Raw genomic sequence first — 21,662 nt, forward strand, 5'->3', positions numbered from 1 at the left:
TTAATGCTAGGGTTAAGGGTAAAGTACCAGATACATTGAACTGGAAACAGCCTCATCACTCTGCATGTATATAATACTTGTGTATTAAAATACAAAAGAAAAGGCTGCCAGTTTAATAAATCATCATGACCAATTTCACCTTCCAATGGCATGCTTTGATATTGCATTATTTGGTAATATAACTTTGCAGCAAAAAACAAAATATGGCTTTAATGTTAGCCATGGGAACTATTTATTTTTCTAAACTCAAATTTTCAATATTTGTAAAAGCTAAAGGCTCTGGAAGAGGCCAGGTCACTGAAAGATTATAAAGTGAATAACAAAAACTGAATTCAAACTTTCTTTAACTTTTTTATGAAATATACATGAAAATTGTACATCATGAAAGGCCAAAGCTAATTCTATTTCAACTTTTTGTATAAAAACTGGAAATTATAGAAAAGTAGAAAGTGCTACTTCAAAAAGCATACACTACCCCAGTTGGCTTCAAGTGGAATTAATGTTTTAATTTCTGTCTAGCTGTTAGGTACATTGTAGCCATACAGATGGGGAGGGTATTTCACATTAACATTCATATTTCTGGGGGTTATGGATTCAACCACAATAGATTCCTTTCCTTACAAGCTGGGAATAGTGTTGCAAACGGGCATCATGAATATTACTTGCACATTCAGAAATTAAATTACTAATAAACCAAGTTACCACTTACTAGTAGGAAAAGAAGGGCAACGATATAAAGATGACATGCAGTTAAGGTAATCCTGGATTAAATACTACCGAGTTTTAAAACAAATACTGAGCCACACTTGTATGCCTCTAATTTAGGTCATTTAAAAACTATTTGAAATTTTGAACATAAAACCTTAAGTGCTGTACTCTACACTGAGCCTACCGTGACCATTTTAAAACAGGGTTGCATTACTTCACTCCTGGATGGCTGCAAGTCGGCATGTTTTCATCCTACTTTATCTGAGCCTTATTGGTTCTGTGCAGACACATTTAAGCCCTTAACCAGAAAGTGAGTTGATGTCAAGACAAATCCAAACAAAGCAATTTTGATCTTGTTGAGGAATGGTGACCTTCACATGCTGATGTTATCAGAGACATACATGGAATCAAACTGTTCCATTCTAAGAACAACAGCAAATATGCATGTTTTCAAGATGACTTGTATTCCATGGCAAATAAAATCCTAGCCATAAATTTCCCTCAAGACTGCTGTCCCCTGCAACATTAAAAAAGCAGTATCTGGTAGCAGAAGAGGAATACTGTACTCTGACATGAAAGCACCAGTCCCCATCTGTCCTGTCAGTGAAACTCATCAGCAAGTAGTTTATTCAGTCTAGGCAGTGCTGGACTGGCATCATTGCAAAACTTCAGTTGTGCTGAAGGCAGGTTTCTCCTGTTCCTTGACAGTTACAAAGCAGCTATTTTACTTGCTTCTCGTACACCACTTAAGTAAGCTCCTGTTACTGTCTGGGGGAAGTGTCTGTTGGTAGCCTGGAACATGAAGAAGGAAAAATAGAATGAGAACTGTTAGCATTTCACATCCATGCAAAATCACAGCAACAATGGAGCATCTTAGTGAAAGCAGAGTAGGTCCTGTGTTTCACTTCCAATTTTTAAAGTGCTTTACTTAAAAAAAAACTGTAAAGCACTAGCAAAACTGCTTACTTTTGTGTCAAGTAAAATACAGTTTTGCACTTGTTTCTGACCATGCTTAATATTACATTTTTTGATATTCCATGTATCAGGACACTTCCAAAGGTAGGTTGTAGGTAGGTAGTTGCTAGTCACCTAAGGCTTCAACAGCTGGTTCAGTTTGTGTGTGTGGATCAAGCAGATGTAGTACAGTATACTTGCTTATTCTGAGTTTTGCCAGGTATTTACAGGTATATTACCTGCCAAATCAGATTGTAACCCTACCTCCAGCCTCTTAAGGCATATGAGAGATGAAGTGGGTTAATTTAATATCATGAAAAGTAAGACTAAAATGGTGCATTTGCTGATGTAGTGTTCACCGACCAAAATGTTGTGTGGTTATTGTTACACCCTCGAAATGTTTTGTTTCATTTTGAGAATTTTATTGCATACATTTCTTAGATGTAGGTCCTTCATATTTGGGCTGCCAGACTAAGTACTACACAACAGGAATATGTTAAACTTTGTACCTATGCAACCTTGATATAAACGAGATAGTTCTGCTAACACATTGCTTAGCAACAGGACACTTCATAAATATATTTCTCAGTTGGCTACAGCATGTGTGACATCCTGGAATTGTTTTTCATTTTGTTTGCCATTCCTGTATCTCTTTACATTCATGTCTGGGCATACTGACACAGAAATAATGTTTATTCTCCTTTCAAATGACACGTTTCCTGCATTTTGCTTTGTAATTCCAAATTCAAATGTCTTTGATGTAAGCATAGGCTTAAATCTTTTGAGGTTTTTGTGCTGAAAGATTTAATGATCGACCAACAGTAACAGTCACAGTAAACCAACAGAAGGTACAATCTTACTGTTGTCATTGTAAATATATTCAATTCAACATTTAAATATTAGGCAAAAACCTATGCTCGGTACATGTTTCTGCAGTTTCAAGTGAAGAATAAAATACGTTTGTAAAGCAATGTCATTTGTGGTTTCACAGGAATGGTGAAAAAAACATGTTAAACCCAGGAATGCTCAGTGACAGGGTGTTCTACTTCATGTGTACAAAAGACAGTACATGTGCTCCGCTAGATTAATTCATTTGCACAAAGAATATTGTGACATTCTGTTGTTAAAGAATATGCAACTTTGCATGGGACAATACTATTGCATATTGTTAAAGGTTTAGGTGACTGGGAAGTGTGTCTTAGATTTTACATAAAGTTTGTGACACCTGGCAGAGTAAACACTTCTAGGTTCAAAGCAGAGGGGATGGTCTGAGATGTGTGAGGGTCCCTTGAGCAGAAACAGGCTTCATAAGTATTGTCTGGAGCTAAGTATTTGAACCTTGCAAGAGAGAGCTTGCTATTCTGTGTTTTAAAGGAATTTGGGTTTCCTTGGTAAAAGACACCTCGGTTAGAAACGGCTTTCCTGCTTAGGGTGCATTTTTACAATAGGGAGATAGGCCCTCATTTATTTTGTTGCATCCAGGGTGCAGAGAGAGATATTTAACTACAGGGTGCATTGTAGTTAGAAGGCAGCTTATCTTTTATTTGGCCCCTGTAAGCATTAAGAGTTTAATACTTAGTAGACATCTGGGGGATTTCTGGGTGATTAAGATGTTAGGCCACTGAAATGCCTTATTTGCACATACTGTTCATAGAGTAACTTGTGTGTTGTATGTTTTGTTGTGTGTAGTTTAGTTTGTGTCTTGTCCATGTTAATAAACATTTGTTTAACCAAGTGTGCCTGGATTTTTGCTCTTTTCAACAAAGCTGTGCCAGAGAATTAAGAGTTCACATCCCTCTAATCATACCAACCGCCCAAGTATATTCTGAAGAAATCACTTACAAGTTGGGGGTGAAATATTTATTTCACTTCTTGACTAAACCGCTCAGTCAATTCCTGATTTTCACAATTTTCGTAACCCCCCCCCCCCTCCATTTGTAAAAATATATATTGCCTAATATATACTGATGGAAAAAAGAAACAGAACACCTCCTCCTCCACACTCTGGCACTCCCATCTGCGTGGAACAGGCTGAAGAGTGACTCATCTGTGAACGGACCTGATGCCACTGCTGACGAGTCTGTCTGGCACAAACCAGTTGGGTGTGACGTCTAGGAGGTGTGAGCAGAGGGCCTCTGTCAGGTCGCCTTGCTCTAAGGCCAGCAGAATGGAGCCTCACTGTCCTGTCACTGATGCAGGCATTGTGTCTCCTGGCAGTTTCAGCAGCAGTATGAGTGGTAGATCTGAAATGATCTCTCAGATGGACCAGTTTGATGTGTCGGTCCTGCTCTGATGTGGTCACTCGAGGGCGACCTGATCTTGGACAATCATCTATCCTGCCAATCTGCTGAAACCTTCTCTGCAGTCGGGAAACAGTGGAGCGGCTTACTCCACAGTGTCTGGGAACGCTGGCACATGACATGCCTGCCTGCAGCATGCCAATGGCCCTCTCCCTTGTTTCTGGTGACATTTGAGGCATTATGGAATGCCCAGAAAACTGACTAAGTGTGGCCTTTTTCTTGGAGTGACCTAAGGTTTGAATTAAGGCCTTTTTAAAGGTGACCTGATCATGCATTGTTCCACCTGGACCTCGTTAGGTAAAAGTGCACCTAACGAGCTTTCGTGTGATTGGCAAGTTGCAATGTCTCACTGCACAAGCTGTATTGCTGGTCAGAGGGCTTAAAACAAATTGACAACTTTTTGTGAAAGTACATAAGCTATAACTATAGTATTCTCATTCCAGAAAATGTTGCCTTTCTTTTTTCCATCAGTATATATTAGGCAATATTGTTTACAAAGTAATTATCACATTTGAATGCAATGTTAACAAACATAAAAAGAATCTTGTTTAAACACAAAAATGTGTTTTCTCTGTGGTGGTAATAAGCTTCTGCACAGAAGAATAAACTTGAATTTAACTTTAGTATGCTTCGATGATAAGCTGTTCAACTCATACAACTAAAATTTAGGCACTATTTTCAACATCTAATTGCAAGTGTGGTCTGAGTTTAAAAAAACAAATAATGGGAACCCATTCTATTAAAAAATTAAAACAGGTTAATTTTATAGTTAAATGCATTTCTATTAATCACACTGATGTAATGAAAACATCTGAAGTTTTACACTGACAGCTCTCTGCACAGCAATGTTTTACTGGTAAATTATAGATTATGTTTATAGCCTCTTAGTAGTGTTTCTGATTTAAGAATGTTTTTTAAAGGAGTTTGAATGTTTTCTCCATGTTCACATGGGTTTACTCCCACAGTCCAAAAAATATTTCCAGTTAATTGGCTTCTGGGAAAACTGGCCCTGGTGCGTGTTTGTCTCTGTGTACCCTGCCTTGCGCCCACTGCATGCCGAGAAAGGGCCCAGTTCTTCTGCAGCCCTGAATTGGAAGAAGCAGTTAGACGGATGATTTTTAAATTCTGTGCAAAGCTAGTAGGTGCCCAGGAAATCCCCAACAGAGTAAGGGATGTCACTATTTTCTGGTCCCAAATTAGTCCATTAATGTATGTGTTGTTTTATCCCTTTTTGCATTCATTCAGAGTTAGCATACCTGTACCTACCTCCCCAGCAAAGAATACTTTGCCTTGGATATCCTCTGCTATAATGTCATAAGCCTCTCCACTCCCTCCAGTCTTCACAAAGCTATAGGCCATCTGGGACCACATATCCTGGCTCCAGCGCGTGACAAAGTATTTCATAGGGTCTGGGACTTCCTACAAATGACAAGGTAGATGGGCTTGATTATACTTTTCCTACAGTGTCAAATCCAATGTTTTTCCATTCCAAATCTATGTGTAACACTTTCTCATAATCTAATTTTTTGGGATATCAGGGTAGCTTTACAGCTTTGCCTCACGGTTTTTCATCATACAGAAATAATTTACTGAAGACATTTACTCGAACACAGGAATAGCTGCCCTAAGTTACAGTTTCACTAAGAGTTTACAAGTTTTCAATTAATCAGCCTCCTACCTCCAGGGGTTTACTGTAATTATCACCTTAAAATACTGTATATATGTAGCAGAACATCTAAAATGTTCCCATTTCTAGGGCCACCAAGGTTTGGCAGTCCCGTTTTATAGAGAAATGTCATTAGTGAACAGTTGTGTAACTACATCATTACTCTTCTGAGCTACAGTAAATGTGAATATCAGGTGTCTGCCACCCTTTGAGCAGACAGAAATGTATTTATCCTATTAATAATTATTTATATTACAGTATAAATTCGTTCTTTACCTGCTCTTTAAACAGCTCCCGGAGGATGCTCATGCAGAACTCTGCCACCTGCTTGTCTTCCATATCCCTGATAATTGAAACTGCATCACCAGTGATGACGGACATCAGAATACCGTGTTTCCCCTGTGAATTTGAAAAACACAAAGACCATGTGGCCAAAAATACTGAACTCTCAGATAATTCAGATGTCCTGTCTAGGAGTGCTATAGTCAAGGGGAGAGGAAGAACAACTAAGTTTTGTCTACTTTACTCAGAAAAAACTGATTTGAAATTACAAAACACAAATAATGAAAAACAGAACAGCACATTCCATTTACAACCCACTTATTAATGCAAACTCTGTCTGTTTCCTAAACTGTTTTGGTTCACAGCACACTTTTAACGTGCCAAACATTTCACTTTGCACACCAAATTATTTTAAAATAATCAGTAATAATATTGCAAGAAATAATATTTTGAACTGAAACAGAATAGAAATATAATAAAAAATATCTGACTTTTTTTGACAAGCATTTCAGTAAAATTCGAGTTTAAATTAACGGAATTTTAATATATGGCTCAACAATGGAAAGAGCTACACAATGGTCCATCACTTTTTCAGAACAATCTCTTCTGATTCTGTGACACACCTCACACCTTTCCACAGCATACTTGTTGGGAGCACTGTTTTTATGAAAAGCTTAGTGGGATTTTGAAAGAAAAAAGCTTACATTGTTTTTATAAATCCTTTAATAGGAATAATAATAATAATTATTATTATTATTATTTATACTTACACTTACATAGTGCTTTTCTGGACACTCCACTCAAAGTGCTTTACAGGTAATGGAGACCCCCCTCTACCACCACCACTGTTTAAGAACAACTCAGTGATGCTATTCTTGATCACTGAGAACCATCAGTGTGTGCTTTCACATTATGCTTAATTTATAAGTAACATAGATATAGTCTGCACTTCGCCATTAAGGATTACAGTATGTCAAGACCTCCTGGCATTTTTATATCAGCTAAAGTGCATCAGCAGTTAAAAGATTATGGATGACAGCTCTATTAGTATTTTACTAATAGCAGTAAAATTGGACATTAGTAGGATCTGAAACTAAACATGGTTTGCAATGCAATTACATCTCCATTATCTAACAATACAAGTGTCCGTGGACTAACCTGGGGGTCCATATCATAGAACACACCAAACAGCCCACGCTTGTCCGAGCTGGGCGGAAGGTGACCGAAGAAGTCTGCGCCTTGGATTTTACTGTCCCAGAATCTGTAAGGGAACTGCAAGGCAATCTGCAAAATGGAGGAGAAAATGAACTTAAGAACAGGTATGCTTTGAAATAAAAAGGTTTCTGAATCATTCAGAAGCAAAACACAACACCAAACATGCATGGCAAAATGCATACTGGTAATGTCAAGAAAGAACAGGAAAAAGTAAAAAGCAAACAAAAATGCAACATCAACTGTAGACTGATGCAATTAAATTGACAGTGGCCTGGGCGCACAGCCAGAAAAAATAATCAATCTCAGACAAAGAAAATTCTAAACAGGATTCTAACAGAAAGGTGGAGTCAAACCAAAAGATAGTCCTCATTAAAGATGGTAAGACAAAATGGGATAATTGTTAAAATGACAAGGATGCAGAGACATGAAGAAAGGAATAATTTACAAAAGAATTGATTGGCTATGGAATGAAAAGGGGTGTCAGACAAAGAAGCATTCTAAAGAGAAGATTCTGTCCTGCATCTTACCTTCTCAATGACCCCTGCTCCTAAACTGTGAATGGCCTTCAGCTTCCTCTCTGGCAGAGGCGGGTTAAACTGCAGAACATTCTTCTGAAGCAAAGCCAGTGGAACAGAAACCAACACCTAGACCAAAGGAGGAAATTTAACTATAAATGAAGAGTCTAGCAGCTGGACATTAAACAGTGGTCTGATACAAACTACTTGCAGTTTTGGTCTGTAGTCTTCTTTTTACTCTAAAACAGGCAGACCAAGCTCAGTTCTTACAAGATCCCAGGGTCTTCTGGCTTTTTTTCTTTAAAATCCCACAGTATGGTCTAAACATTTGATTTCCTAGAAATATGGTGCAATTCTTGAAACATGTTAGGCTGCTGTATCTCACATCAGGTGTGTCTGTTGAATCATCAATTTTAAAAGACCTTGTCAGCATTCAAATTTGTCTGCTTGGGTCAATAATTAGATCAGGTAGGTTAACGGAAAATCTGCAGCCAGGCTCCAGTTGGGGTGCAGCTGGGGATCCACAGGAACTGTACCGATTCCTAGTGGCCAGGCTTCAGGACAGAGGGCAGCACTGGATAGCAGACAGTCTGCCAGAATAGCCTGGGGAACTGAACACAGAGAAGGTGTGCAGAGAAAGCAGGTGCAGGACTGGGGAAGCCACCAGGGTCTGGAGCTGTGCTTTGTTCTACAGCGCAGTCAGGGCTTAGGGGTCTGACCCCCGGGTCAGACAGGATACTCTTAACCAGGGCGGTCATCCACAATGCGCACCTAATGCCAGGCTGACCAGGGCACATGCTCTTAGGGAGGTCTTCTCCTGAGACCAGGCCAGTGCACACCGTCATGGCAGACTAGGGAGACATGCCAGAGACCAGGAAGGAGTTATCTGCTGAAGTCCGGTCCAAAGTGGGGTCCTGACCTTTGGTCCACATTCAGCAGCCTGGAAGAGCTCTGGATAGCACAGCCACGAGCAGAGCTCCCAGGTAGAGCCCAAGAGAACTGGAAACCAGGAACAGGAAGCACTGCATTGAGAAGCTGGAAAGTGACTCCGTAGCTGAAGTGGAGTAAACGCCAATGCCGGATCGCCATGGAGAGACTGAATAGGGTTTATATACTCCAGAGCACCTGGTAATGTGTGGCTTCTCACTGCATATCAGCATCTCTGCATATCCTGTCTCTTCAGTGATCCAGGCAGAGTGGAGGTGTGACCACCAGCCACTGCAGCTGTGACACGCTCTGCTCCACAGGCAGAGTAACTGTCAGCCTCTGGAAACTGAAGCTGATGCTTTAAATGTGTATACAAAAAAAGCGACTCTTGAGTTTTCAGTGAAGGAACTTGTGGAAGACACGGACTGAACCTTTTTGTCTAGACTTCCCAACTGATATCACCAATTCCCCAAGCAACAGTACATAACTAACAACCTGGGACTCGTAGTATTAACAATTGGTAATTGCACATTTGGGTGGAAAGTAAGCTATGTGTCACAGTCTCCTGGGTTCTGGTTTATTTTATCAGAATAAAGATAGATGCTCTTCATTAAACATTTAAAATCCCCGTATGGGATAAAGTAATAACTATGAAAACTATAAGCTGTAAGAACAAAGATAACTTTCACCTTTTGTGCTATCCACTGGGTCCCATCGGATGAAGTGACCTTAACTTCGTCCCCTGAATAGTCGACAGCTTGAACCTGCACAGAATTAAAACAATCAGTAAGGGATTCAGTGTTCAAACTCAAGTGTATCGCTCACATACAAAGGATGAAATTCAACTAAGGGGTAAAATAAAGAAAGCTTAAAAATAATTTCCACTTGTGTGCTGTGAATTGCCTTTGATCTCAAGCATGTAATTAAAAACATGTGCTCCAAGAAGAAAAACAGGACTCCACCATCACATGACAACCAAATTATTAAATTTCAAAATTTCATGTCATTTGTAGTATTACTAAACTTTAGTTATACAGTAATTGACGAATACAAAGCTCATCTTAGACCCCACACACCCCAGCTACAGACTGCATGACCCTCTACCATCTGAAAAATGGTACCGGAGCATTCGGGCCCAGACTACCAGACTCAAGAGCCAGTTTTTACCCCCGCACTATCAAACTATTAAACTATTAAACCAGCCACTCTCACCTATGATCTGAACCTCACAGTGCCTTCTTTCTTACCAAAAACTCAAACACACATTGAAATCTACCTCTACCTCACATGTCAAAAAGCTCACACCCCATAATTTTCTATCCTTTATTTCATTCTGTTGATGTATGTTTTTGCACATCTGATGTTGTTTTGCACATTACCTGTTACCTTTTGTTGTTTTGCACATTGCCTGTTGTCTCTGTCTTTCATTATACAATTGTATTGTTGTTTTTTTATACTACTTATCATCTGAGAGCTAGCTAAATAGCATTGTGTTATACCATATACCTGTATATGCGTATAATGACAATAAACTTGAACATGTCTGTTGTGCTAATGCAAAAAGGATGCGAGATGGAAAACAACTGGGCATTTTATTCTTGTGGTCCTAAAAAGCGAACACAAGCACAGGTAGAGAGAAACAGCATACCGGGGTTTGTAGTCGGATGTCAAGTCCATCACTCAGCTTGTTAATCACAGAGGAATATCCCCGAGTGAGCAGTGTGTGATCTCCGGTAAACTGTGCGAAAAACTCATTATGGTCCCAAGAGCGCGCAGACACCTGCAACAGCAGAACAGCCAACCTCATAGTCTTTTGTGTAGTGAAAAATGTCCACCTCAACTTCAAACCTGCAGTACCTCAGAGCTTTAAAACATGTTAACGAAAAATAGTTGTCAACCTCCTTTTAAAATTCTGGAGTACATATTTCCATACAGTATTTCTACATCAGGGTAGGGTGAGCCACGTCAGGTGCCGATAAGTCAGCACTTTGCCCAGCACCATCAGCTATGACTTACAAGGTACCTGAGACATGCCATAACAACAGTAAGAGACATGCTGTTAACTCCCCTTTCAGGTACCATGGCAAATGGTGGGGTTCAATTAGCAAACTGTTCTGCAGGTAGGTGTGTGTAAGCAGCATATGTACAGCAATCCCTTGCTTAGCCCTGAGGATGTGTTCCAGATAAAGAAGGGGCAACACAGGCGAATAGCGTTCCAAGGATTGCAGCGTTTCCTGCATACGAGTAACTTCCAAGGGCTTCATTGGGGTACTGTAATGGCAGTACTGATATTTTTACCACAGCATATAATTCTTCCTATTTTATACAGAAAACAATATATTTTTAAATTCTAATTACAGAAGAAAAACATACAGTTTGGCTACTTGGATGCAGAGCTTGCATGGATTAACCAGTGTATTCCCTCTTTCCAGTTTGAGAGATATAGAAAGAGCTTCATCTGCTAGGAGGGGCCAAGCTGTGGCTCATTCTGGAAGAGGCTCTTTGTTATTTTTCATTGCATTTTGCCTTCACTATAATGAATATTAGCAGCATGCACAGCTACAGCTACTGTCACAGACACACAGACATTCTGCTTTTTTATAGGTGTTTCTGGAGTTAATAAAATAATGACCAGGTCAATAGTACCACAGTGAATCAATGCTAACTGAAGCACTGTTGCACTGTCTCCTTGTCTCAGTTACAGAGGTTATTAAGGAATAAAATTTGGAATTGATTGCAAGTGCAATCTGAGTAATATAACAATTGCCAATTCCAAATTTTTCAAAGAACACTTTTTGACCATGAAAAATACACAAGAAATAGACATAACAGGTGTGTGCCAGCAGTTCCAGTGCTATTTACTAACTGAAGGGACTTCCTGACCTGTTGTAAGTTACTGCCACAAGCAAACTCCAGGTTGCTGAGGTGAAACTGCAACACTTTCTCCTCCAGTTCACTAAACTGAATTTCAGACTCATGAATAAAGGCTTTGTAGACTTCCTGGATCTTTTCTGTTGAAAATAAAAAGCAAACACATAACTTCATGGTTATTAAATTAAAAAAAGATTTAGATCAAAATAGCAAGCATGATTCACCACATAAAAAGACCAGACTTATTTTTGTTGCAGCTCTCCCAGGAAAAAAAGAAGATAATGTGGAATGAAAGTAGAAGTGGTGAAATTTTCTTTTCTTTATTATTCTGGAATAGGACCCACAATGTCCACATTGAGAAACCCTCAATTTCCCCAATATGTATGCTGCACCCCTTAGGCACAGATTTTATACTGGATGCATGCACCAATAACAGAGATTGCATGATGTTGTTATAATCATGTTGAAATGAAATACTTAAAAAAAGTAAAACAATCTTCTGGGTTGGTTAAGATGAGCCTAAATCTGAGGATAAAGGTGCAGTTTCATATAGCAGATAAAGTTTTTTATTCTACCATTCACAAATTTTTGTTAGACTGGAAATATTGAAAATTCCTCTGAGCAAAGCTCTAACAGACTGTTCATGCACCACTAGAATTTTACTGGTAGCATACTAAATCACTGCAAATTAAAGAAGAGCACAGGCTCAAGGGAGAGTACCCTCTACCTCCGAGCGGGGCGTCCTGGAGTTGTGTCTTGTCCTTCCTCCACTCAGACACCACGTCCAGGATGGCGTTGAAGTGAAAGTCCATGCGCTTATCGATGGAAGGGTCCGTTCCCCGGCCCCCCTCCTGAATCAGGTCGCACCTTTCTCCTAGCTTGTGCATCTTAATACCCAGCTGTCCATCAGTGGAAACAGGAAATCAGTTCAATTCTTTCAATTTGGATTTCAAACAGGTAGAGTCAATTGATAAAACAGCCATTTTTTAAAATCCTAACAAAATTGGTTATTAGAGGATTAAATATGCAATGGTACAATCTTGGGGTTGTTAATGGAAAGACAGGATTCTGAAAATATGCAATGCACACCACTCAGTAAAAGATAATACTTTTACCATGTTGTTGCATTAAAAAACAGCGAGGCTGCTATGTTTTGTAATAATGCTCTGGTTTCATTAGTTGCTTGGTACAGACGACCCTTGAGGAGTGAGGACTAGGCACACCCTCATTCCTCAAGGTGATCATATTCTGATCATCTTCTGTAAAAAAACACATTGGCCTGAAAGTAATTTTAAGAGATCCATACGACACCTATTTAAAAACTTAAGATGTTGAAACCTACTGTATTTCGTTGGAAAGTACTCATGTCTAAGTGATATAAGCATATATAATCCATTTTTTATATAAAACCCACTTGCTCACACATTAGTGCAATTGGGTTGTTAATGCAGCCGTTCACAATCTGGGCTCCTCTTCCCACCACGAGGCCCAGTGACTTGTCATCCCAGACACGCCCTCCAATCCGGTCTCTCGCCTCCAGGACAACCACCTGTATACAGGTGCAAAATCATCACAGGGCTGGAAGACTTCAAACATTCCTCAGTAAACTCAGTATTCCCACAGTTAAGCATACTCTCCTCTTGGGTCAAGACAACAACAGGACACACAACCAAGAAATAACATTTGAGGCAATGGTGGAGGATAAGAACTGTTGATTTATCAGGGATCACTAGAACCAAGCACAAACAATTCCTCTACTGAGATGCCACTAGAATAGAGCTAACAATGGATTGGCTCACATTGCCTTATCAAGAATCCATACCAAATGTTGGGCAGGAGTTCCTGTGGAGAACTTACTTGCATGCCAAAGTTTTGAAGCTGGCAGGCAGCAGCCAATCCTGATGCTCCTGCTCCAATGACAATAACTTTTTTCTGCAAAAACAAACAGGAAACAAATGATTTAAACGTTTGTTTTGTAAAGTACTTTTTACAACATCTAAAAAGGACTCTTTGACTAACTTATGAACATTTCTGCTGTGAGAAAAACTAACTTTGGGGTTTTACAGCCTATAGGCTGTTCTTTAAAATATCACCAGATGCCAGATATTTCAAGATTGCTATATAATTTGCAATAAATGTGAACAAACAAATGTGTGACATAATATTAAAATGTATTATCCTCATCATCCATTCAATCTTTAGCAAACTGTAGCTGATACAACCTAAAATGGGTTAAACTGCCAAACAACAAGAGGTTTTGTAGCACTTAATAAAAATGCTTTTGAGGAAAGAAGTTGATTTTTCCTTTTCAAATGTAAGCAGCAAATCACAGTAGTAAAGCAATATAACATGACACAGATCCAGCACGGTATCTTGTTTTGTCGATTACAGATGTCTAGAGGGTCTGCATAGAAGTCTCAACAGCGCTCACATACTTTGCAGTACTGTTCCGGAAGAAGGGGTTCTTTCACAGACAGGATACCCATGTTGATGAGGCCCTTCCTGGTCATGAAGTAGAGGATTCTCTCCATTTCCTGAACGCAGCGTACTCGCACCAGCCCCCGCACAATGATGTGAGGAGCACACTTCTGAGGTGTGAGGACCTCCTGGACCACAGAAAACAACAAACTGTAAGAAAGGTCCTGGCATGACTGAGGTCAACAATTACCAATGTTCTGACAGAAACCATACCTTACAGTCCCTGTACCAGAAGGCCAGAATAAGGTTCCGTAACGCCAGGTACATGGTAGGGTCGCGCGAGTACTCAGGAAATTCATACAGCTCATCCAGCTCCATCATGTCTGGCCTCACACACAGGGCCTTCCCACACTCATTAGGCTGGTAAAAAGGCTGGAAGTTGGGGCATAAGCCTGGAACTAAACACAGCACCTCATGACTAGATGCAGAAGAATATAGACAATCACTCTAGACTTCATGTGTTTTTATTCTATTGTCCAACAAAAAAATCTTATTGTAATTTTCATGAAGTCTTTTTCCACTTTCACAATACTCTTTCATTTATAAAGAAGTAATTATTCATTTTCCGTGAAAAAGCAATTTGCTAGAAACCTTAACTAACACCTCCTAGGATAAATTACTGTTTACTAAAAGACATACCGAGGAATGTACTTTAGAAAACAACAGGCCTCTTCTCCAACCCTACAATCCTCTCAATGTCACCATAAATAATCAAAACAGTACACTGTAAGGAATAAGGAAGGGAGCTTAAAAAGTCGGCTGTGTTGTGGGGCTGTGAGATGCGGTTCTTGGTCTAGTGGAGCAGACGTTATCACAGGCTCAGTTTATGTCACTTACTCTGTGGCTGGATAACCCTGCAGTGTTCGGCCTTCATGTCATGGAGGGAGTGTGTGCAGGGGGAACCGGAGGGGCTCATGCCCACACAGTCTGGATAGTAGGCCATTAGAAAAGGGTTTGCAGGGCTGTCCTTTAGCAGCGGGGGCAAGATGAGCATAGAGTGCCACCAGCTGTCAATCACTTCAGCTACCCTCTGAAAAGACAAGACCCTGGGGTCACATCCTAGGAGTTATCCAAGTTCTGATATAAGGACCTATTCGTCTATTTTCTAACCCACATTATTCAATACTGAGTCCTGGGGAAGTCAGAGCTTAACCTAGCAACAATGGGACCAAGACAGGACAGCACTAGACTGGACATCAGACCATTGTAAGGGCACACATAGACACAAACACACAGTCACACCAGGGCAAATTTTCACAGAAGCTAATTAACGCACTAAGTATGTTTTTAGGCTGTGGGAGGAAACAGGAGGAAACCCACATGAACATGGGGAAAACATACAAACTCCACGCACACAGCACCCCAGGGACTGATCCCATATACTGTAGGGGTTAAGACTGGGCTCACTTTTACCACTTTCAGTCCAGAAAGAATTGCAAGGCTGAAATTCTAATGACTGTTCTGCAGGAGATAATAATTACACTCAAATTTACATCACAACAATTCTGCAAATCAATACAGCAACTTGTGAAGCAAAGTTCTTTGGGTGAAAGACTGTAAACCACATAAAATGAATATTTTTGCAATAGCTATTTTTGGAAACTAGCACCAGGTTTACACTTCAATTATTAACATTTATAAAAAATAATTGGTTTCCTTAAAGTTACTTAAGGTAACTTAATTTTCACTGTTTAAATTCTGTGGAGACATATCCTTGACTTGTTCTCCATGATATCAGAGTTGTTACATAATATTACATATCATGTATTAAAAGACATGCAGTTGTGGTTAAAATCAGATATTGTTCCCTTTAAATAGTCTTTTTTGCAGATAACTCACCATGTCTTCAGGTTGGGTGCACTGGTCCGGACCTTCATTCTGAAATCAAAATAAAATTCTTAAGTTACATTTTAAAGTGGCAGCTTACACAATGTATTGAGTTTAGGGGGAAATCCACATGGACATTCACCCCCCTACCACTTACCGACTAACAAAATAAAAAAAACATCTGAAGAACAACTGGAATCTTCCTGTTTAAACATGTAACGTATGTAACTTATCTTAGCAAGGTACTGTAGCAAAATTTACTGAACAAACTCTTAAGGACCATTTTGTGTAAAACAGCGTCAAAAATAAGAATATTGCAGTATAATAGCAGGGTATTTAATTACAGACAATACAAAACAGAACTCAGTTTTCATTAGCAGGCCGAAGAACATCCTTCATTTTCTCCTCAACTTGTGCAATTCTCATTATAGTTTTATACCTTGACATTATTAAACTTCATCCCACAGCGGTATGTCATGGCCAGCGTTGAGGTCAACTGAATCTCCTTTGTTAGTTGTCGCCATTTCCCACAGTCTGGCCTGGTACACTGCACCTGTGTCAGAAAAACCATGGCATGGTCAGGCCATTCCCATCTAATGTTTTTAAGAAGCACAAGAACACATTTTATTAGTATTTTAACCATTGTTCAGCAGTACTCAGATCCAGAGGACTGGAACACTTAAAACACCCTTTGTGTGATCAAGAGCTTTTTGTGAACCCTTTTGACATACCTTCACTAACAACTTGATCACTGAGCCCTACAGTTGTGCATGTTAACCCACTGGCGAAAAAGAAAGCTGCCTGGTTCTCACCCAGTATGGAAGCTGCTGGTCAGCCATAAAGGCTTTAAGACTGGGCTCACTTTTACCATTGCCAGTCCAGATCCTCTTCCAGCTGGCATACTTCTCATATCCATCTTTATGACTGCAGCAAAAATCAGAAAGACAAAGGAAACCTTCAAATGTTTCGGTGACTCACAGATTTCAATTTCAATCCACATTACAAAGTGTTGGGTTTTCAATAAAGAGACACCAAAATTTTTTTTGTAACATCATAATATGTATTCACAATTTTCATGCTTGTTTATGAATTTATAAAAAATGGGCATTTTTACCTTCTGTAATAGTGATCAAAACACTCATTGCAGAAATGTTCTCCACAGGATAGGTGGTACCATCGAGATGTATAGCCATTTTTGGCACACCTAAACAATTACAAGCAAACATTAATAACACTGCCACCTGGTGTGGGTTTTGTTACTGAATCAATTTTTTTTATTGGATTGAAAAGTAAAGTTGGCAACTCACAAATTGTGTTGTTGTATATTGAATACCCAAAAGATCATCCACTATTCAGAAATTACAATTATCTTGTTCTCCTTTTAAAGGGAGTCAAAAGTATATTTTTTTCTTTCAAAACAGTTTTGGGAATATTTGTGATAGACTCAACAGACTGGTTTAAATGTGTTGGCAAATCTCCTCCAGTATTAAAGTGCATTAAGAACCAGAACTTTTGTTTTCCTAAACAGAGAAACAAATCTTGCTGCAGTGGGTTACACTGAATTTTTGTTTAAGCTACTGGATAAACTGTAACATCATCACAATGTGTTTTTATTTTGTTTTTCCTTGTGCTTTACTGGAACTGAGAACAATTATCTTCCAAGCTATTCCAGACATCTTTAGCAATATCCTAATTATCCTTGATTTATTCTTATCAGATTTTTTATTAAAAGGATCTCTGTCTGAAATGGGGGTTCATAGTTCTGGTTCTCAGAAACCCCACAACACCTATGTCTTAGTATTGTATTTTAACTCTTTAAACTCTTCTTTAAACTGACAATGTGATTTATTGAAACTCTTTAACTGTTCCGGTTCTTAAAAAAGGTTGGAAATTTCATTTACTTTTTGAATAGATGAAAACCTATTAGACACCTAATAATTTTCCACAAAAAGGTTCCAATTGAGCAACATATTAATTCAATTAAGAATTTTATTAGTAACTTAGAAGGCCAGCCCTGCTCTTTAAGACACCAATGCTCACTAAATGTACTGAATAAATTGACACACCAGAAGAAGGATATGTAGCCAAAATGTTGCTTCTTCTTTCTAATTTTCATAATGGAATTAACCTTTACTTGTTCCTTTACAATCAACAACAGCTGACGCAGATCACCATTGAATCTCTTTAATGTGTTAGCTATATCACAGATCTATTGCTTGCCTATTGTACATTCTAGATCATTCCTTTCTGAAGCACAGACCTTTCAGAGGCACTAGCAAAGCACACAGGGTATGTGGCTGTGCAGCCTGCCTTCTCACACTTCCTGTACTTCTTCTCAGAAAGGTCTTCATCTTCCTCTGCTTCTGTAGCCTTCCTTTTTGCCTGAAAGAAACAGCTTCCTGAGCAGCAGATCCCTAGGGGTTCTCAATGTTCAGCATTTTAGTTTTTACTCTCCTGATTACTTCCTTATGCATCTTATATATACAGGTTATAAGCTTATTTTCTTGTTATTTTTCCAAAGTTTATCAGTGTTACAGCTTGGCAATACAGAAAATGTAAACTGTACATAAGCTAACTTAATGCCCTTATGCACTATCAAGTGATTAGGTTTTGAAAAATGGAAGCCTATTGGAAAAGGTAGTTGTAAAGAATGACATCAGCCAGAAACAATGACAGGTGATGAAGGACATAGATGGATGTGCAAAGAAGGTAAAAAAGTATAACTGCAGAAGGTAAAGTGAACGCTATACAAGTAAGGCTGTCTATTTCTGCAAGGATGGGGCTCAAGAAAAAGGGGAGAAGTGTGTGACATTCTGAATGAGGTCTTTGGGTCGAGGGAGGTTCTTCCCATTACTTCAAATTAGCCGCTAAATTGCTTAGTAAACACAAAACCTTATTCATGCACACAGAGAAGGTACAAGCCAAGCTATCAGAGATCAGTAACACTTTATGAAATAGGGCCTGTCTCCGTTGTTATTATGTTACAACACAAGCCCAGTGACTCAAAGCAAGATATTCTTTAGTGTGTCATGCAGAGGCTGGGCTCTGGTGTTTACCTGTCTCCCGGAAGAGCGCAGTGGCTGGTTCTCGCCTGCTGGCTCCACCACAGGGGCTTTCTTCTTTGCCCGGGCCCGGGCACCTGCCACTGACATGGCACTCACACAATCTGATGCGCACAACAGTCACCATCAGTGTCCTCACTAGGAACGCTAATCAAACACCAGTGACCTAAGTAGTGTAATGATTAGGCACGACTGCAGTTCACATATCAATACAGACAAACATGATATCAGGTAATTCATGACATAAAACCTGGTTATGCTAACATCCATCTATTCTCAGAAAACATTTTATTTCTGCTAAGGTCTGTGAGACCCAAGAGCTTTTCCTGGAAGCACAAAGCAGCTTGATGGATGGCAGCATCCTACTCTGGGAGTCAATATTCATCACAGGATGTGCACAGGGACAATTAAGAGACTCCAATAAACTTAACCAGTGCATCTTTGAGTAGAAAACCCAAGTGAACATGGAAAACGTACAAATTCCACACAGATCCCAGTCTTTAACTGAACACAAGACCCAAGAGCTGAGGCACCAAGGCTATCTGCCATAACACTAAGAACAACAGGGAGACAAAGTACTATCTTATATAGCAAGCAATTCTTAAGTTTTTCATAATAAAAAAGCAGAAATCGGCTAATTCGGCTGGTTAATGTTCTACCAAAGAATCCTAGAAACAAAGGTAAATTTTATAACACCAGCGTCAGCTGTGTGAAATAAGCAGTTCTTCAGAGCCAATCGACTCTGAATTAACTTTCCCTGGATCTGTTGACATAGGATTCCGGTGAAAATATGCAGGTCCCTCATAAATAAAAAAAATCCCAATCTAGCCATCCTCTTAATACCAAATGTGTAAAACGCATGGATTTAAACTGAATCAACAGTGCTGCACCGGTGCTTCAAGCACGTCTTCACCTCGCAGTCAAAGTGGATAACATGGCTCTTTATTTACCTGCGTCTGAATGCATGAACGCGACCTCTTTCTCTCAATAACGTCGCAGTCAACGGGATTTTAAAACAGAAGGTTGCGAAATAAGCGATTTAGGTTATTTAACGGACAATTTCTTTCCCTTTTTATTCCTTTTCCAGTTGTGGTTTAAGGATTTCCGATATATCCAATGACAGAGTTACCTTTGACCTTAACGCTCACTTCCGCTGTAATTTCAAAAGATGTTACTGCAATAACAAGAGATAACAAAAGAATATGATGGTTCATAATGAAAATTATGGTATGAATACGATATTGTGGAATTTGTTTGTTAATGGTCTACAGAAATTTTCATAATTTAGAGTTTCAGGTGTCTGCGAATCCGCGAATGTAAAATATGTTTCGCACGTTCATTTTAAACATTATTGTTAATGAAGTTGATTCAGTTTCATTTCGCAGCACATTTTTTTACAAACTGTAAATGCTTTTTTGCTACTAGTTTGTATCAAGTTGTACTGTGTGTATGTCAGGATAACCTCTTTTCAAATGACGCCATTCAGTGACCTAATTTATCTTAGATTCATGTACTGTAATATGTATTTTTTCTCTTTATTAAAATGCAGAGAAACCTTGAGTACATTTAAAAAGGAGATATCGGTAAATAAGGATAAATAAAACTCGGCATGCAATTTCACACTGAACTATTTACTTTAATGTTTATTTTGTGGTATTGACAATAATGCCTCACAGCTCTAGGGTCTCTGCTGATTTTCCAAGCACTTGCTGGATCTGTTCATTTGAAGTTCTAAATTGTCCCTATATGCTTGTGTGTGTTGCACTGGACTGGTGTGATGTACAGAGAGTAGTTTCACTTTGTGTCCTCTGCTTCCGGGATAAATTATTACTTCCTACGGCCCTTAACAGGAAGGAGAGCATTCTGAAAAAGGTTGGATAGACAATGATAGTGTGCAAAAATGTATTTTCTATAATTGCATTCTGATACTGACTCCAAAGTGCTACCTACTTTGTACGGCCTGCTTCGTTTACCATTAAAGAGCCACATCTACCTCAGTGACGAGCAGCTGCCATTGTGCACCAACAGCCCCACTACACAACAAAAAATTGAGAAATTGCTTCACCAGTTGAATTGTGGGGAAGATGTAGGTAAACCCCTTAGTGTAATCCCAAAAAATAGAATTTAGCATGGACATGAGAGTTAACACTTCCACTCTCACAAACAGTGCCATGAGATCTTTATAAGTAAATGCAGCAGCCTGGACAGCACAATGTCTGTGTCAGTGTCACCATACTGGAGCATAGATATGGAGAGAAATTCTGGTCTGGAGGGAAGAGTACCTGCTCGTCCACCAACACTGCTTACAGCAGCAGGCTTATTTTCCAAGCCTGGCCCAGCTTCTGGGTCTGATCAGGTAACAGTGTGGGCTGTTAACACTGCTCTTCACATTAACATGTTGCATTACTGAAACACTGTTGCATTCAGTAACAACACAATCAAGAGGTTACATTGTTGGACTACCCTCTTCCAAAATGCTTTGTTTGAATACTTTGAAACAACACTTTGGAGCAAAATGTAAAATTTGATGAGGTAACAAAATCAGACAGTAATACATATCATATTTTGCAACTGGTAGGAAAAGTTAACAATACAGGAAAAACTGTGACCAAACAGACTGAGTGTTGGGTTTATGTTAAAATAAAATATAAATATGATTATACAAAAATAGTTACAATCAAATTAAGATGAAGATGGCAAATCAAAACTAATTGAGAACCAATGGAAAGTTATGATATACTGTATGGTTTTGTTTAAAATTCCTGGAAGTTATGAGATTGCTGATGTTACAATATGATTGCATAAAAGTTTAAAGTCTTTAAGATTACTTACATTCTTTTGCAATATTACAGGACAA

The 21,662-nt window shown here is 39.1% G+C and overlaps 1 protein-coding gene across 3 annotated transcripts; it reads right to left on the reverse strand.

Moving 5' to 3' along the window:
* Window positions 1-67: 67 nt before the first annotated feature.
* kdm1b (lysine demethylase 1B) lies at window positions 68-19,944 on the reverse strand. Of its 3 annotated transcripts, none has more exons than XM_088929793.1 (21): window positions 19,756-19,944; window positions 18,800-18,909; window positions 18,004-18,125; window positions 16,858-16,947; window positions 16,556-16,667; window positions 16,183-16,296; window positions 15,756-15,794; window positions 14,754-14,946; window positions 14,130-14,314; window positions 13,874-14,044; window positions 13,296-13,370; window positions 12,853-12,987; window positions 12,166-12,337; window positions 11,451-11,578; window positions 10,216-10,347; window positions 9,257-9,331; window positions 7,653-7,769; window positions 7,069-7,194; window positions 5,905-6,027; window positions 5,229-5,381; window positions 68-1,500 (listed from the first exon to the last, which is right to left on the reverse strand). In XM_088929793.1, the coding sequence occupies exons 1-21, from the start codon at window positions 19,769-19,771 to the stop codon at window positions 1,417-1,419; spliced, it is 2,472 nt and encodes an 823-aa protein (XP_088785919.1). In that variant the 5' UTR covers window positions 19,772-19,944; the 3' UTR covers window positions 68-1,416. The 3 variants fall into 3 exon arrangements, with proteins under 3 accessions (XP_088785919.1, XP_088785921.1, XP_088785920.1); XM_088929795.1 differs by having other exon boundaries at window positions 18,800-18,952; window positions 19,756-19,872; XM_088929794.1 differs by having other exon boundaries at window positions 1,283-1,500; window positions 5,219-5,381; window positions 19,756-19,943.
* Between the last annotated feature and the right edge of the window lie 1,718 nt (window positions 19,945-21,662).

The sequence above is a fragment of the Atractosteus spatula genome, chromosome 12 (assembly GCF_055471065.1).
Source record: "Atractosteus spatula isolate fAtrSpa1 chromosome 12, fAtrSpa1.hap1, whole genome shotgun sequence".
NCBI lineage: Eukaryota > Metazoa > Chordata > Actinopteri > Semionotiformes > Lepisosteidae > Atractosteus > Atractosteus spatula.

Coding starts and splice junctions, on each gene's coding strand:
- kdm1b (XM_088929793.1), bottom strand. Junction 18,126..18,799: donor TGCGCTCTTCCGGGAGACAG/GTAAACACCAGA, acceptor TGTTTCTTTCAG/GCAAAAAGGAAGGCTACAGA. Junction 16,948..18,003: donor TTTGCTAGTGCCTCTGAAAG/GTCTGTGCTTCA, acceptor GTAATTGTTTAG/GTGTGCCAAAAATGGCTATA.